At 35.6% G+C, this 18,434-nt stretch overlaps 2 protein-coding genes and 1 long non-coding RNA gene across 5 annotated transcripts; 2 read left to right on the top strand and 1 right to left on the bottom strand.

The window, feature by feature from the left end:
• Nucleotides 1-9,499: 9,499 nt before the first annotated feature.
• On the bottom strand, nt 9,500-10,050 carry RPA3 (Replication protein A3). The gene has a single exon (XM_075295935.1). The coding sequence runs from the start codon at nt 9,936-9,938 to the stop codon at nt 9,603-9,605; it is 336 nt and encodes a 111-aa protein (XP_075152050.1). The 5' UTR covers nt 9,939-10,050; the 3' UTR covers nt 9,500-9,602.
• A 2,066-nt stretch (nt 10,051-12,116) lies between these two features.
• Nucleotides 12,117-12,607, top strand: LOC142223880 (uncharacterized). Its single transcript, XR_012718939.1, has 2 exons — nt 12,117-12,356; nt 12,414-12,607. It is a non-coding gene; the product is annotated as an uncharacterized LOC142223880 (long non-coding RNA).
• Nucleotides 12,608-15,714: 3,107 nt separating this feature from the next.
• On the top strand, nt 15,715-17,233 carry LOC142226068 (uncharacterized). Of its 3 annotated transcripts, none has more exons than XM_075295934.1 (4): nt 15,715-15,843; nt 15,900-16,025; nt 16,117-16,332; nt 16,397-17,233. In XM_075295934.1, exons 2-3 carry the CDS (start codon nt 15,977-15,979, stop codon nt 16,266-16,268), a joined length of 201 nt encoding a protein of 66 aa, XP_075152049.1. In that variant the 5' UTR covers nt 15,715-15,843; nt 15,900-15,976; the 3' UTR covers nt 16,269-16,332; nt 16,397-17,233. The 3 variants fall into 3 exon arrangements, with proteins under 3 accessions (XP_075152049.1, XP_075152047.1, XP_075152048.1); XM_075295932.1 differs by having other exon boundaries at nt 15,718-15,843; XM_075295933.1 differs by lacking the exon at nt 15,900-16,025 and having other exon boundaries at nt 15,821-15,843.
• The last annotated feature ends 1,201 nt before the right edge of the window (nt 17,234-18,434 follow it).

Raw genomic sequence — 18,434 nt, 5'->3', positions numbered from 1 at the left:
CCAGAGTCTTAAGTAGGAATGATGATAAGCTGATTGGTCGGAAATCCTTCGCATTCGAGTGAGAGGCTTTTCCCGCTTTAGGTATGAAAACGACTTGTGATTCTCTCCACTTTCGTGGAATATATGCTAAGTTGATACATCCTATATATATCGCCGACAACCAGGGGATAATTCTGTCAGCCACCGCTTTTAACTCCGCCGGAGTAATTCCATCAGGTCCGGGGGATTTGAATGATCCAAAGGTATTTAACGCCCATTTTATTCTAGATTCTGATACAATTTCCTCGATAGGAAACGACCGCTGAGCCACTGTGGCACCGCCAGTGCATGGTTCAACCGTAGCGGCCATGGTTCCATGTAGATCTCCTCTTCAATAATGCCTTGAAGAAATGCTGTGATGGCATCCATTTGTTCAACTTGTAGATTTAGTTTTGCCGCGATTGCAAAAAGGTATCGTAGGGAACTATGACGTATAACTGACGAGTACGTTTCATCATAATCCACCCCCTTTCTCTGCGAGTATCTTTTATGATCAAACACGCTTTATAACGTTTAGTTCGAAAAATCCATTTACATTTGATTGCCTTGCGGTTTTGTGGCAATTCTGACATTGACCAAGTATAGTTTTCCATCAGAGATTGGTATTCCTCTTCCATTGCCAGCTTTCAGTGATTCGCATCTGGCCGTGCCAATACTTCTTCTATCGTCGCCGGATCATCCATGTATGTCTGAAACAAATGTGATGCAGTATTTTGTTTATTTTTAAAATTAATTCCAAAATATTTGCCTTTAAATATGCGCCCCTCATCGCCGTGCTTAACCTTTTGTTGAGGAAACAATTTTCGGCTATTTGGTTGCGATGGAGGCGCCGCCAATCCAGAAAATCCAATAAAGTTGACTTCAGAATTACATGTTGAGTTATCATCTCCTTGTTCATCATTTCGCAAAACAGCTGTTTCATACTCATCTGATGAAGATGTGCTTTCATTGTTAGTGACGTATTCATATAATCTAACGGGTTTCTTTCGGTTTCTTCCACTCCGTCTTAATGACTGTTTTGCAGTATGCTGCTGCTCAGAAACTTGTTGATTTGTTTTGCTTACGTCGTCCGTTGAATCAGTTGGGGTAATTTCAATTTGTTGTTGTTCTGCCACTTCATTTCTGTTTATAATTTCAGTTTGACTTTGTTCTTCTGGATTTTTTCTTTTAAGTCCAGACTAACTTTGATATATTTTGTCTTGATCGCAAACTTCGCAGGAGTATCTGTAGATATGTTTTCATCAATGAATGATACATTTCGACTTTTGAACACCATGTTTTTATCCGGATCATAAAAACGGTAACCTTTTGTGTGCTCATCAAAGCCTACTAAAACACATTTTTGCTTTTACATACCACTTTTAACGATTTGCACTGGGTATGTGGACCGTAGCAGTTGTTCCAAAAACTTTTATATGTGACAAATCAGGTTTCCTGCCATTCCATGCCTCTTCAGGAGTGATGCCAGTGCCTTTCGATGGGGACCGGTTAAGTAAATAAACCGAATATGCTTCTGCCCAAAATATTTTTGGCAAATTTGCATCTGCTAACATATATCTCGCCTTTTCAACAATTGATCTGTTGTTGCGTTCGGCAACTCCATTTTGCTCAGGAGTGTGTACATTTGTTGTTTGGTGATTTATCCCATTCTCTTTTACTATGCACCGAAAGATTTTGTTTACAAACTCCGTTCCATTATCGGTGCGTATGGTTTTTAGTTGTTTACCACTTTACCTCTCCGCAAAAACACAAAAATTCTTTAAATTTGGCAGCAACTTCACTTTCACTTTTTGTTGTAAGAAAATAAATACAAATTTTTAGTGTTTTGTCGTCGATAAATGTTAAAAAATATCGGCTTCCACCAAGAGAATGTTCTTCCATTGGGCCGCAAACGCCACAATGTACCATCTCGAGTATCTCCGAAGCTCTATGTACATTATTATGGCTGTTTTCTTTTAGCACTGGATGCAACATTTGTATGAGCTACCCAGAACACCGTTGCACTGGTGTTCTATCCAGAACATCTCATCAGTGCAAGTCGCGCCGATGTTGCCAGATTGTATTTTTATAAAGTGACGCTTCTTCGATTCACAATAGTACTTTATTGTGACTAATTTATCGAAAAACAAGAAATTCGAAGTGGTACAGTGTCATAAGTAATCGCAGCAGTAAATATTTATTACTAATTTGAGCATTTCATACATTAAAAATGCAAGATTTCACTTCTTTTCTGTGATTGTTTTTAAACAGCTGATGACAGTGTTGCATACTTTTGGAGATGTCCTGGATAAACGAGTACTCTGTTTTCTTTTAGTCCTACACGGTTTAGTGTATCCAGTGCTAAAAGAAAACAGCCCTATTGTTGAATGGTAATCTAATTTGCTTACCCATAGGACAAATTTTACAATCATTCGCGTTGTCATTCGAAAATTCTATGCCAGTTGCTAAACAGTTTTTTAGTTGTTGTAAACTTTTGAGGTTAAGATGACCTATACGCCTGTGCCATAAATTGTAACTTGCATTTGCCCCACATGCAAATGCTTTATTAGTGGCTTTACACTCCAATTTAAACAGACCGTTTATATGTTTTCCTGTAGAAATTACTTTGTTGTCCGGGTTCAACACCTCAACACCGTTTTTACTAAATATAATACAATGACCTCTCTTCACAATGTGACTTACCGAGAGTAAATTAGTTGACAAATCAGGAATGTGCAATACATTATTTATTTCTATGTTTGTGTCATAACAATCAGGACGTATTGTTGAAGTACCAGACGCTTTTTTTTGCATTTTCCCCTTATTTGCTGTTGAAACTGTTAATATTTGTCAACAAATCCGAATTGAACGTCATATGTGATGTAGCACCAGAGTCAATATACCAATAATTGTTGTTGGTGGCGCTTAACGTCGAAAGAGCAACGGCTGAGTACGCATCATATTTTTATCACTGCTGTCAGATGTAGGGACTTTCGTGCGACAGTATTTTGTTATATGACCATATTTCTGGCATTTCCGACATTTTGGGCCTTTTTGTTGTTTACTTGTGAAACTTTAAATTCGGATGTTTCGCATGCACTTGGTATTTCTTGCGGAAGTTTTATCTTTACGCTATCTTCAGTGATGCTAATTCCTGAGTTTTCCAAAGCCATAATCATTGGTCGGTATTCATCGGGTTGTCCAGCAAGTAACAATGAGCCAACCGACTCTTCACTTATAGTGAAACCAATACCGTTCAAAGATTGTGCAGTCGTAACAATTTCTTTTACATATACTTCCATCGATCCACAGCTTGCAAGAGACGTTGTGATCAGCTTTCGCAATAATGCTACGCGTCGAGTCAGTTCAGAATCTTCGTATGCTTTTGCTAGCTGGTTCCAAAGTTCTTTCGCTGTTTTTATGTCTGTCGATAGACAATCCTCCTGTATTACTTTCCGGCTTCGACGTGTTGAGATTAGGTTGATAATTTAGGATAAATTACAATTTTATTTCTAAGCTGGGAACATAACCTATAGCAGAGCGCACGGTTACAGTGGAAGAAGTACGCTTTATTTATTAGTAAATGTCTATAACATAAGGAATACAATAAATGTCATAATACATAAATATATAAAGGGTGATTTGTTAAGAGCTTGATAACTTTTTTTTTTTTAAAAACGCATAAAATTTGCAAAATCTCATCGGTTCTTTATTTGAAACGTTAGATTGGTCCATGACATTTACTTTTTGAAGATAATTTCATTTAAATGTTGACCGCGGCTGCGTCTTAGGTGGTCCATTCGGAAAGTCCAATTTTGGGCAACTTTTTCGAGCATTTCGGCCGGAATAGCCCGAATTTCTTCGGAAATGTTGTCTTCCAAAGCTGGAATAGTTGCTGGCTTATTTCTGTAGACTTTAGACTTGACGTAGCCCCAAAAAAAATAGTCTAAAGGCGTCAAATCGCATGATCTTGGTGGCCAACTTACCGGTCCATTTCTTGAGATGAATTGTTCTCCGAAGTTTTCCCTCAAAATGGCCATAGAATCGCGAGCTGTGTGGCATGTAGCGCCATCTTGTTGAAACCACATGTCAACCAAGTTCAGTTCTTCCATTTTTGGCAACAAAAAGTTTGTTAGCATCGAACGATAGCGATCGCCATTCACCGTAACGTTGCGTCCAACAGCATCTTTGAAAAAATACGGTCCAATGATTCCACCAGCGTACAAACCACACCAAACAGTGCATTTTTCGGGATGCATGGGCAGTTCTTGAACGGCTTCTGGTTGCTCTTCACTCCAAATGCGGCAATTTTGCTTATTTACGTAGCCATTCAACCAGAAATGAGCCTCATCGCTGAACAAAATTTGTCGATAAAAAAGCGGATTTTCTGCCACTGATTTTGGTAATAAAATTCAATGATTTGCAAGCGTTGCTCGTTAGTAAGTCTATTCATGATGAAATGTCAAAGCATACTGAGCATCTTTCTCTTTGACACCATGTCTGAAATCCCACGTGATCTGTCAAATACTAATGCATGAAAATCCTAACCTCAAAAGAATCACCCTTTACAAATAGGGATATAATAGGATATTTAGATTAAATGATAGTATACTCCCAATAGACCTACTATGAACTGTATGTGTTTGTGTTCTCATAACATTTTCGATACTCAGTTTTTTTAAATTCTATTAGTTTTTATGCCTTACCCGCATTTTCATGAAGCTCGGTTAGTGCTTCGTTAGCTAACGAACTTTTAAACCGTACTATGGACATATCTGTCATCTTGCCTTGTATGCATCTTGTATTCCATATACCAGTTAGGAACTTAACTGCTGACAATTTTTAGTTAAAGTTAACCAAAGAGAAGATATTTGCAAATTACTTTCTGTTAACTGGCAGTTAAATCCTAACGGAGCTACATGATAGATAGTTTTCTAAACAATGTCTTTATTACAAAATCTTTGGATTCAAGTTAGGGCTGTCATTCGGGATCGATTTTTAAAAATCCCTGGATTTTTTCGGGATCCCTAATTTTCGGGATTCTTTATTCTTCATTTTAAGTAATAACAATCTACAGCGCCAAAAAATTGTACATTAAACGAATTTAGTTTAATTCAATTTTATTTAAAAAAAAAAACAACAACAAAAGACCATAAGAGTAAATTAAAAAGAGATTTTAAATTGCTATCATACTTAACGAACACTTAATCCAACTCAACATTGTGAAGAGAAGAAAAACAAAAAAAAATATGACAAAAATAAATTAAAAAACAATTTCTTATCGCTATATTACTCAGCGAAGCATATTAAGGATTTTAATTAGATTAAGTATATTTCTTACACTTGTGGTAATCCTTTTGTACTTCATCGTTTTAAGTAACTTCTTAAAAATATCAAGGCACCCAAAATTTTTGTCCTTAAAGTTAATCGATTCGACTTTACAATGGGTATCTTTATATAAAAGGAAATTCTTTTGAACTGAGGTCAACTAGGCTTTAATTGATCTCAAATAATTCTTAAATATTTAGGGCGTTTTCGTTTCGCAAAATATATGTTGCCTTCCCTGCCAACATTTTTTGAATTCGACGGAGCTTCTGAGAATCCCCACCACGTCGAAAACAGTCGTATACGATATCCAAAACTCCTCGCAAAAGCACCGTCACTATTGAGAAGTTGTACCACGCCAATTTACTACAAAAAAGTATCGCATGAGTAAATATATCAAAAAGTACAAAATGTACATGGAAGTATTTTGCCATCACTATTGTTACAAGAGCCATTTTATATTTTGTGAAACACCAAGCACAACTAGCTTCTTATAATTTATTTAAATAAAAACGATAATGAAGTGCTGAAAACATAGTTATTTCGCTTAAAATTATGAAAGGAATATTAGTGAACAATTTTTGACTTTTCAAATGGAATAAAGTGATAGTTTTTCAAATATTTTTCCAGACACGCCGCCTCCATTGGGAATAAAAGCACTGGCTGATAGACGCTACAACATGTAACTTGCAACTTGAAACTCAACATCAATATTTTATTAATGCATAAAAATATGTTAAATGTGATGTGATAGTCGTATAAATGTTATATTTATGAGAATTTATTTTATTTATTTTAATCGAATTAATAAACATCTAAGCAATCGTGTTTTACTTGACCACAATGATTCTTTTAAAATTATCTTAAAATGCACTTTCTCTGATTGTTTGAAGGGGCTCTTATTGGCGTCCTTCTAAATGTATCCAGAAGGGCACCTAATAATTGCACTCATGCGATACTTTTTTGTAGTAACTTGGCGTGGTACAACTTCTCAATAGTGACGGCGCTTTTCCGAGGAGTTTTGGATATCGTGTACGACTGTTTTCGACGTAGTGGGGATTCTCAGAAGCGCCCCCAAATTCAAAAAATGTTGGCAGGGGCGTTACAAGTAGCAAGTTACATGCTGCAGCTTCTATCAGCCAGTATTTTTATTCTCGATGGAAGCAGCGTGTCTGGAACTATATATGAAAAACTATCACTTTATTCCATTTGGAAAGTCAAAAGTTGTTCACCAATTTCAAACGAAATAACTATGTTTTCAGCACTTCATAATAGTTTTTATTTAAACAAATTATAAAGGGTGATTTGTTAAGAGCTTGATAACTTTTTTTTAAAAAAAAACGCATAAAATTTGCAAAATCTCATCGGTTCTTTATTTGAAACGTAAGATTGGTCCATGACATTTACTTTTTGAAGATAATTTCATTTAAATGTTGACCGCGGCTGCGTCTTAGGTGGTCCATTCGGAAAGTCCAATTTTGGGCAACTTTTTCGAGCATTTCGGCCGGAATAGCCCGAATTTCTTCGGAAATGTTGTCTTCCAAAGCTGGAATAGTTGCTGGCTTATTTCTGTAGACTTTAGACTTGACGTAGCCCCACAAAAAATAGTCTAAAGGCGTCAAATCGCATGATCTTGGTGGCCAACTTACCGGTCCATTTCTTGAGATGAATTGTTCTCCGAAGTTTTCCCTCAAAATGGCCATAGAATCGCGAGCTGTGTGGCATGTAGCGCCATCTTGTTGAAACCACATGTCAACCAAGTTCAGTTCTTCCATTTTTGGCAACAAAAAGTTTGTTAGCATCGAACGATAGCGATCGCCATTCACCGTAACGTTGCGTCCAACAGCATCTTTGAAAAAATACGGTCCAATGATTCCACCAGCGTACAAACCACACCAAACAGTGCATTTTTCGGGATGCATGGGCAGTTCTTGAACGGCTTCTGGTTGCTCTTCACTCCAAATGCGGCAATTTTGCTTATTTACGTAGCCATTCAACCAGAAATGAGCCTCATCGCTGAACAAAATTTGTCGATAAAAAAGCGGATTTTCTGCCAACTTTTCTAGGGCCCATTCACTGAAAATTCGACGTTGTGGCAGATCGTTCGGCTATTCATGATGAAATGTCAAAGCATACTGAGCATCTTTCTCTTTGACACCATGTCTGAAATCCCACGTGATCTGTCAAATACTAATGCATGAAAATCCTAACCTCAAAAGAATCACCCTTTAATAAGCTAGTTGCGCTTGGTGTTTCACAAATAGTAACAACAGTGATGGTAAAATACTTTTATGTACATTTGGTAATTTTTGATGCGCTTCCCCCATCGCAGTTGGCGATTGTTGTAGTGTCACTTACGTGGTAGCGATGAGGATGAAATGGAACTTAGAAATGCTGACAGGATTTAGTATAAGTTGTCCGATTGGTCTAATTTGTGGTCAGCGTATAGACTTTTCGTTTTGTCGGAAATTCCCACATATTTTCGGAGCTACGGGCCCCTAGTTTCATTATTATGGATTTAGTACCCAATTTTTGTATGGGATCAGCATATCGACACGATAAATAATAAGACATTGAGAAACCGGCCCTAAAAGTAATATGTTTAGAAGACATATAAAAAAAACTTCATAACCATGGTCCCGGAGAGGTCCTGGGGACCACCTATACCCTATACCCCTTTATTATCGCATTAGCCCACTTTGGACTCTGACCATAGGTGAAAGTCTCAAATCCTGAACGAAGGCCGTCCACCTGTCCACTTTGGGTTCGCGTTAGCCCACTTTGGACTCTGTTCATAGTTGAAAGACGGAGGGCCACCTATACGCCAAGTTTCAAGGGTCGATATCTTAAAATTTACGCTCTTCCGACCAAATCTACTGAATATTTTTTCTTTAAAATGTACTATTTTTTACGCAAAACTTTCATTCATTTCAAGAAAATTTTAGCAACTACGCCCAAAGAAATTTGTTAGTAGAAACAGCAGAAAAGTCGGCCAAAACAGCAAAAAGTCTGCTGAAAAAGGGAAACAGTCACTGTTTGGTGAAATAGCAAACATTGTCTGCAATTTTTTAAGCTCCAATACACTAAAACATGTTTAATTTGGATTTGAAGCAAATAAAAATGTCAACTTAGGGGCTATTGTAACAATATTTTATGATTATCTATAAATCTGAATATTTTTCAAATTGGGGCATAACAGCAAACAAAATTTTTGCTGATCGCACTGAGAAGCTTGTAAGTATATTATAGTGCAAAAATATATCGAAAACTACTTTTGGTTTTAAATATTGTTTTGGGGAAAAATGTATAACCTAAAAATTGTATAATTTGTTGTTCGTTAGGCCCTAAAGTAGAAAAATACAAAAGCAGACATCGACTTTTTAACCGACTTTTTTTCTATGAGTGTACTCATTTGTCAGCATTCTAATGTTCTAATTTAACCTATTATTTGTTGTTTAACAAAAAACAGCTACATAGCAGGTGATTGTCTGCTACAACAGTTTTTGTTTGTCCAACAGTTTTTGTTTTGTGCATAAAGTTGCCCTCACTTCCAAATAGTTATTAAAAGTATTAAAATGATTAAACATTAATGTAGTTTTTCGTAGCCTACCTATTCACGTTTCTACCACTCTTCTTCAAAAATTAGATTAAGTAATTAAATTAATTCAATTGATTATGTGAAAGCCACATGTAGACATTGGATTCAATGAAATGAAACGATAAGTATTCCTACGATTGAAATCGGATGAAATTAAGAACATATTTTCATCGAGTCTGAGCAGACTCGCCGTATGGTGTAATTGAACTTATAAGTTTAATAGACCAAACTTATAAGTTCAGTTAATGGGGGGGGGGGGTGTCTAAGCCCCCCTTTCCTACGCCTATGATCTTAATCTTAGTTGTTTAATAAATCTTTTACCATCGTATGGTGAATAAAGTCTATGGGTTTCATAGTGGTTCGAAGAACCCTTTACTTTGGTAAACGTTTGCTGGGTACTATCACAGAAGGCAAAGGGAACATTCCAAAGCTAAAATAAATTTTGAATGTGAAAACACTATAGAACTAGAAAATAATCACTTTCGGGAAGATATTAAAAAATACAAAAAAAAGTACATGTTTTATATCCTAGTTATACGAGGCCAGCAGTCTGTGTAGTTGCATTGGAATAAGGAAATTTTTATATATTTGATGAGTATAAAATTTATTACAAAATACATTACTAACTTATATTTTAAATTATTTGTAGACGTACTATTTTTTAACCGCAACGATAAATTTCTTTACAATTGTTCATAAACTGAACCATCATATTATAGGCCTCCTTGTCAAAATCAATCTTCTCGTCCCCAAACAGGATGACCTCTTTAGCTCTAATGGCCGTGGATCCAGAAGGCCTACCTATTACCTCAATCCAATCTCCGCTTGATGCTCCAACAGAATCCGGCAGTACAACTGTAATTTTCTGGTCATCCGTAGAGGTGGCTGTCAGGTTTGTTCCGGCTTCGTCTTCTACACACAACATGATACTGATGTTTTGTCCAGCGAATTGTCTCAGCATGTTTCCATTAACGTGTGTTCGTGATTCAAAGGCCATATTTGAATAATACTCAATGAATATATAAATTGATGAACGACGTAGTCGCTTAGATTGTGAAATTGGGAATAAACAAGTTCTCCCGCGGAATCTTTTTGTGTGGTATGGCCAGACAATTTTAAATGTGACGAAAAGAACGATGCCACCTTTCAATACCACAATAAAATTTATGTCCACATTTAACTTTAAGATTTATCATTCCCATTCAAGTCATAATGAAATAAGCCAAAAACCATATAATGTTATGCGCTTTACAGACTATCAGTTATTGCGGACGGAATGTCGGTGTTTGTAACAGATAGTCTGTAAAGCGCATTGGCATATAATGATATACAAAATAGCATAAAACAGCGATAAATTTATAGGTATTGCCCAAAAAAAGGATTTTGCAATTTTATCAAAGAGTTAAAGAAGGGTACATCCTACAATAAATTTTTACAATTTACCAAAGACTTGTAGCTTACTTTGGTAAGCTATTAATCGTTTATGAATGCTATTTTTCACGAAATAATTTATCAATCGTTCATAAACGTCAATCAACTTTTTATGAATACGGCTGTATAAGTTTATCCGGACGACAGTGCTCGTGTCGAACATATCTCAGATATTGGCCACAGTTAGTCTTGTGTCGTTCCGGAACGAACTAGTTCCAATGAACGGTTCACTAAAAGGAACGATTGTCACTAGTTCCATCTCTTTCGTTCTCATCGTTTCTTTTATCATTTAGTTTTATTTTCAATTTACGCTCCATCGTTCCGCGGATCGCAGTTTGAATTTTTTACTTCTGTTTGAGCTAGTTGCCAATTCATTAGTCTTGTGTCGTTCCGGAACGAACTAGTTCCAATGAACGGTTCAATAAAAGGAACGATTGTCACTAGTTCCATCTCTTTCGCTCTCATCGTTCCTTTTGTTATTTATTTTTATTTTCAAGTTACACTCCATCGTTCCGCGGATCGCAGTTGGAATTTTTTACTTCTGTTTGAGCTATTTGCCAATTCATTAGTCTTGTGTCGTTCCGGAACGAACTAGTTCCAATGAACGGTTCACTAAAAGGAACGATTGTCACTAGTTCCATCTCTTTCAAACAAAAAAATTTTTTAGGATACAGTCATTGCAAATTTGAGTTTATTTACTTTTATAAACTCTCCATTTCATTCTTTATTTTTTTCTAATTAACCATATTTTTCGTATCTTTGATTTGACCACGAACTTCGTTGCACAAAGTAAACAAACAATGTCATGTCTGTCTTTAGTAGATGGCAGTGATGGCAAATATAAAAAGCCGGAACGAAAAGGAATTATGGAACGATTTGAAGGAACTAGTTCCTTTGTACAAAAGGAACGATGAGTCCACATCACTACGGTGAACGATTTTGCCCAAGACTAGCCATAGTAGAAGTTATGCTCGAAGACAAAATCGATACCGCAGCATCTTAAGCGGACCTTAGACGGTCAGATAAACCGTCTATTTGTTGTGTGTTCGTTCAAGTTTTGCCCTTACACTGCACGAACAAATGTGATGACAACATGAAAAAATAAAAAGAAGCATAAACAAACAATGAAGTTGTATGAAGATTTATGGGTGAAACCAGTTTTAACTGAAAAAATGGAAGAAAATAATAAAAAAAAATCCTGGTATTATTTGATGAATTTCGAAATACTTGTCGCCTGGTTTCCCATTGATTGGAAGTGGAATTTTTCGACGTTTTTGCCACAATACTGGTTTAGATTTATATATTTCTTTAATTTTCAACCAGAATTAATTTCATTGCAGAAGTGCCTGTTTTTAATGTAAAAATAAATTTGTCTTTGATAATGTTTGTCGAACATCCCCTTTCACTCAATGATTTGTACCACCCAACCAGAAAAAATCAAAGTTGTTTTGATTTTATGCCAACACGTCCCCGCGACAGCCGAACACGACCTTATACTATCGGATTTGTCTGACGGCATAATCGATATTTCTGCTTGTTAATGTGATCGATAACACATTTATCGATAATTTAGTCAACGCCGACAATTCGTATCGATTGGCCACATTGTTAGATTCTTTACGAACACACACATTCCGTCCGGAAAAACTTATATCTGGACGGCGCATTATAAAAGAAATTACCGTTTTGACATTTCAAAACTCTATGGAAAGAAAACAGAGAATGGTATGGACGCAGTATTTATACCCTGCCAGCATTTCAAAGTTCCATTTCAACCTCATCGTTACCACAGACTCGTAAATGTCACTTCAACCATCATGAAAAGGTACATCAAAAAGTACATGCAAGTAATTTGCCATCCCTACTGTTAAAAAAGCCATTTTTTTTGTGAAACGCCAAGCGCAACCAGCTTGTTATATTTTAATTAAATAAAAACGAAAATAAAGTTCTGAAAACATAGATTATACGCTTAAAATTGTGAAAGGTATATTGGTGAACAATTTGGTTATTTTCCAAATGGAATAAAGTGATTGTTTTTCAGATATTTTACAGACACGCTGCCTCCGTGGAATAAAAACACTGGTTGATAGACGCAGCAACATGTAACTCGCTACTTGTAACTCAACATCATCATTAATGCCAAAAATTATGTTAAATGTAATGTGATAGTGGTATAAATGTTATATTTTTAAGAATTTGTAAATGTTTAATCAAATTAATAAATATCTAAACAAACGTGTTTTACTCGACCACAATGATTCTTTTACAACTATCTTAAAATGCACTTTTTCTGATTGTTTGGAGGGTCCCTTATTGGCGTCGTTCTAAATTGATCTATAAAGGCACCTAATAATTGCACTCATGCGAAACATTTTTGTAGTAACTTGGCGTGGTACAACTTCTCAATAGTGACGGCGCTTTTCCGACGAGTTTTTGATGTCGTATATGATTGTTTTCGACGTAGTGGGGATTCTCAAAAGAGTCCCCAAATTCAAAAAGTGTTGGCAGGGATATTAACTGTTTTATGCGGAATGTCTGTGTTTATAAAGAATCTTACAGTGTGTCCAATCGATACGACAATTCGTTGATGACTAAATAATCGGTAAATGTGTTATCGATCCTATAAACATGCAGCAGTATCGATTATGCCTACGAACTTAACTTATAATGTGGCCAATATATGGGATATGTTCGACACGACCACTGTCGTCCGGATAAACTTATAGTCTGCAAGGCGCATTATGCGCGTTCGTAAGGTACTTTTTTTTCTTTTCGTATTTAAGGTGAGTATTAAGTTCGAGTTTTGCCGCTAAAATCGCAATTTTTTCACGATTACTTTTCTTTAATAATACTTTTTAAGGAATACAAACTTTGTGAAAACTTGCTTTGGACTATTCCCCATCAAGTTATAATAAAATCTGCAAAAAATATGTATAATTGTATGCCTTTTTTTTACTGATTTAGTTTTCACTTTAGTGAAAAAACCCGAACTTAATACTCACCTTTAGTGTTGTTCCGGAGAAGTGACAACATCTCCAAAAACTAATTTGGCCGGTAATAAAACCAAAACGCCATAACAAGGAAAGTAAGACTTGCGTGAAGATACCGACGTAGGTAATGCGCTTTACAGACTATCAGTTATTCCGGACGGAATGTCGGTGTTTGTAAAGAATCTTACAATGTGTCGGATCGATACGACTTGTCGGCGATGACTAAATAATCGGTAAATGTGTTATCGATCCCATAAACATGCAGCAGTATCGATTATGCCTTCGGACTTAACTTATAATGTGCACAATATATGGGATATGTTCGACACGAGCACTGTCGTCCGGAATAACTGATAGTCTGTAAAGCGCATAACTTTTTAAATTACAACAAACACCGAAATGACAGGGTGACACAGAGTTGCAAAAACCATATAAATTGCAAATAGTACGGAATTTATCAACTGTGGTGTCCACAAAAATTATGGAAAAACAAAATATGACCACAAATTTTGTGAATATAATGAATAAAGATATGTTTAACAAAATTATTAATGTTTAGCTGTGAAGGTATTACTACCACACATTTTTTAAACTGTGATTTAAAACAGTATGAGCACCCTTTCCTCGTAAAACAAGAGGACAACCTCAAGCACCAACTTCGATCCTGGGGCCAAAATAATAGCTTCGTTCAAAATTCCGCTAATGGGACATCAAAGTGGAGGTCATTACCTACATTTTGATGTATGGCATGTGTTCCAACAGTGTTTTTTTACGAAGATATCGCTGATTCCAAGTTTTCCACTGGGGGGCAGAACATAGATTCTACCATGGAAGCCAGGAGCGGACTTCGTTCAAAATTCCGCTAATAGGACATCAAAGTGGAGGTCAATACCTACATTTTGATATATGTCATGTGTTCCAACAGTGTTTTTGAACGAAGATATCCCTGATTCAAAGTTTTCCACTGGGGGGCAAAACATAGATTCTACCATGGAAGCCAGGAACGGACTTCGTTCAAAATTACGCTAATGGGATATCAAAGTGGAGGTCAATACCTACATTTTGATGTATGCCATGAGTTCCAACAGTGTTTTTGGACGAAGATATCCCTGATTCCAAGTTTTCCACTGGGGGGCAGAACATAGATTCTACCATGGAAGCCAGGAACGGACTTCGTTCAAAATTCCGCTAATGGGACATCAAAGTGGAGGTCAATACCTACATTTTGATGTATGTCATGTGTTCCAACAGTGTTTTTGAACGAAGATATCCCTGATTCCAAGTTTTCCACTGGGGGCAGAACATAGATTCTACCATGGAAGCCAGGAACGGACTTCGTTCAAAATTCCGCTAATAGGACATCAAAGTGGAGGTCAATACCTACATTTTGATATATGTCATGTGTTCCAACAGTGTTTTTGAACGAAGATATCCCTGATTCAAAGTTTTCCACTGGGGGGCAAAACATAGATTCTACCATGGAAACCAGGAACGGACTTCGTTCAAAATTCCGCTAATGGGACATCAAAGTGGAGGTCAATACCTACATTTTGATGTATGCCATGAGTTCCAACAGTGTTTTTGGACGAAGATATCCCTGATTCCAAGTTTTCCACTGGGGGGCAGAACATAGATTCTACCATGGAAGCCAGGAACGGACTTCGTTCAAAATTCCGCTAATGGGACATCAAAGTGGAGGTCAGTACCTACATTTTGATGTATGTCATGTGTTCCACCAGTGTTTTTTAACGAAGATATCCCTGATTCCAAATTTTCCACTGGGGGGCAGAACATAGATTCTACCATGGAAGCCAGGAACGGACTTCGTTCAAAATTCCGCTAATGGGACATCAAAGTGGTGGTCATTACCTTCATTTTGATGTATGTCATGTGTTCCAACAGTGTTTTTGAACGAAGATATCCCTGATTCCAAGTTTTCCACTGGGGGCATAACATAGATTCTACCATGGAAGCCAGGAACGGACTTCGTTCAAAATTCCGCTAATGGGACATCAAAGTGGAGGTCAATACCTACATTTTGATGTATGCCATGAGTTCCAAGAGTGTTTTTGGACGAAGATATCTCTGATTCCAAGTTTTCCACTGGGGGGCAGAACATAGATTCTACCATGGAAGCCAGGAACGGACTTCGTTCAAAATTCCGCTAATGGGATATCAAAGTGGAGGTCATTACCTACATTTTGATGTACGCCATGTGCTCCAAGAGTGTTTTTGGACGAAGATATCCCGGTTTCCATTTTTGACACCTTGAAATCACATTGAGAATGTTTCTCAATGTGAAGGTTCAATTATTTTCAATAAAAATGCATTCATGAAGAAAACGTGGTAACAATGAAATTCGAAAGTTTTGGCAACTCCGGTGAATTGGTTTGTTGTCGTGCAAAATTTAGAATAATAAAATAATTTTATTTATTATTTTATTAAAAATGAAGATCTCACGGTACAGCACAAACAGAAATGGTAAACATATTAGAGTTTTTATTGTTCGCTATGTTGTACATCAAAATATTCCACAGTCATAGCGTTTTGGCGCCAAAACGTGAATTGGCATGCAAATTGAGAAAGAAGGGAACAACAGAATTCATTCAGGAATATGATTTATGGAGAAGGCAATCGCCGTGAACAAATTGGATGTGTTGGAGGTAGTATGGAAATTATTATCTGCACTCCTGATCGTTTAAATTGTACAAGCGAATTTTATTGACACAGCCACTATTACTTATCTATTTTTAGATGAAGCTCATCGTATTTTGGATATGGGTTTTGAACCTCAGATTCGGAAGATATCATTGGATATACGGCCCGATAAACAACCCGTAATGACAAGTGCTAGGAGTCCGACATTTTACCGACGGTTATTTGAACAATCCCATACCGGTGCGTGATGTATCATTGGATTTGGTCGAGCAAACAATCGAAATTGTTGAAGAGAATAAAAAATTCTATTTGGTAAAGATTTTTATTAAATATGTGGAAGCTTTAGCTGATGATTTGTCTAATGATTTAAAATTAGATGGTTTTCGCTATTGCAGATATTATCTCTGGTGAAGTAAACAATCTTATGGCAACTGATATCGCCTCACGTGGCCTGGCCATAGAAGATATAACCCATGTCATCAATTTCCAGTTCCGAAATATCGAAGAATACAGTAACAGTGCTATATTTAGTTCTAGAACTCGATCCGATTGGGGCATAGCATCGGAATTAATTCCTATACCTGAAGAAGCTGGTCAGGATATACCATCTGACTCCCGACCATGGCTGAACCTTTTGCTAAAACCAAAGAACGTTGTGCTGAAGAAGCACATAAATTTAATCGAACGCAATGTGGCAGAGTAGGCGTAAGTTATGGCGGTCGTAGTGGTAGTAAATAACATGGAAAATCTTCCAAACGACCTATGAATTAGCACAAACATTTTTATTGATTTTCTGTTGGATTCCAAAAAAATCTATTACATATTCATTAGTAACGTTAAAGGTGATTTTTTATTAAAATATGTATATAGTAACATTTTTGCTGTTAAAGGTGGGTACTATGTTCGGTTTTCGAGTTGAAAATCATTTTATTTTCTCGATTACTTTTTCTAAAATAATCAAAATTGTAAATGAAAACAAACATAATTCTGCTAAAGCTTGACGAAATCTCGTTAAAAAATAAAATGCGCACCAATTAAATTTAATTATCTTCTTCAAATTAAACTATTTTAATGAAGTAACCACGAAAATTTCAACGGGAAAACCGAACATAGTACAGACCTTAAGATGAAAGTTTTAGATTTGTATAAACAAATATAAAGAGAATCTCCTTCCATTCGAGTTTATGAATTAAAACTAAACAAAATTTCTTTACGTTACTTCTTTAATTTAATTTATATACTTTTTTAATTGGACATTAAAAATACTTGATTAAAAAATTAATTCATTTCATAAGAAAATTTGAATTAATTTTTTAATTGATTCAATTAAAAATTTAATTGATGTTGATTGCAAAACTCTATACATTTTTTAATTAAAAACGTAACTATTTTCTATTACTTTCTTGACTGACTGTGTTTTAAGTTTGATTAAAAAATTGATAGATTAATTAAATTTTTAATAGTTTGTTGACTTAAAGATTTTGTCTTCCAATTTTTTGACAAAAGGTTAGGTTAAGGTTAAATAAAACTCAAATAAAAACATCTGGAGTTTTTTCATTCCAGACTAAAACCAAATATATATTTTAATAAAATTAAAAACTATTTCTAAATAAAAACAAAACTTTTCTTCGGACATAATTAGTTTCTATGTACATACTAGAATCATAAAATTTTGGCTCAAATTCAAAGATGAATTCAACTTATTTATAGTCGAAACATTCTATGAATTTTTATGAATGTTTCGATTGTGATAAATCGTTTGAATTTTTATAAAATTACAAAAAAATAATTTCATCTAAAGGTGGGTACTATGTTCGGTTTTCGAGTTGAAAATCACTTTATTTTCGCGATTACTTTTCCTGAAATAATCAAAATTATAAATGAAAACAAACATATTCCTGTAAAGTCTTGCCGAAATCTAGAGGAACAAGAAACTGTGCATCAATTGAGTTAATTTAAAGGTGAGTGCTATGTTCGGTTTTTCCACCAAAACACTAAACTAAAAGTGCAAAAATATATATGAATTCGATTATATTTGTATCATGTCTGGTCAAATTATGGATGGAAAAGATCCAAGGCGTTGATTGCGAAACATATAATATTTCAAATTTAATTGATTAAAAAAAGTAACCGTGAAAATGAGCTGGTTTTCAGCTTGAAAACTGAACATAGTACTTACCTTAGCCGCTAATATCAATGTAAATAATTAAAGTAAAAGCAGATTTAAATATTTTTGAAAGGGGAAGTTTATTTTCTTTAATATGAATTAACATCGAAAAGTAACTATGAAAAATTACTATTTCGGCCGATAGTGCGAACATAATGCCGACCTTAAAGGCCATTATTAAGTTGGAATTATCGCGCTAAATTGGCCATTTTTTCATGGTTACTTTTCTTTAATAATCCATTTCACC

The sequence above is a fragment of the Haematobia irritans genome, chromosome 2 (assembly GCF_050003625.1).
Source record: "Haematobia irritans isolate KBUSLIRL chromosome 2, ASM5000362v1, whole genome shotgun sequence".
NCBI lineage: Eukaryota > Metazoa > Arthropoda > Insecta > Diptera > Muscidae > Haematobia > Haematobia irritans.
The sequence above is the reverse complement of the archived record's forward strand: the minus strand, read 5'-3'. Positions and strand labels throughout refer to the sequence as shown.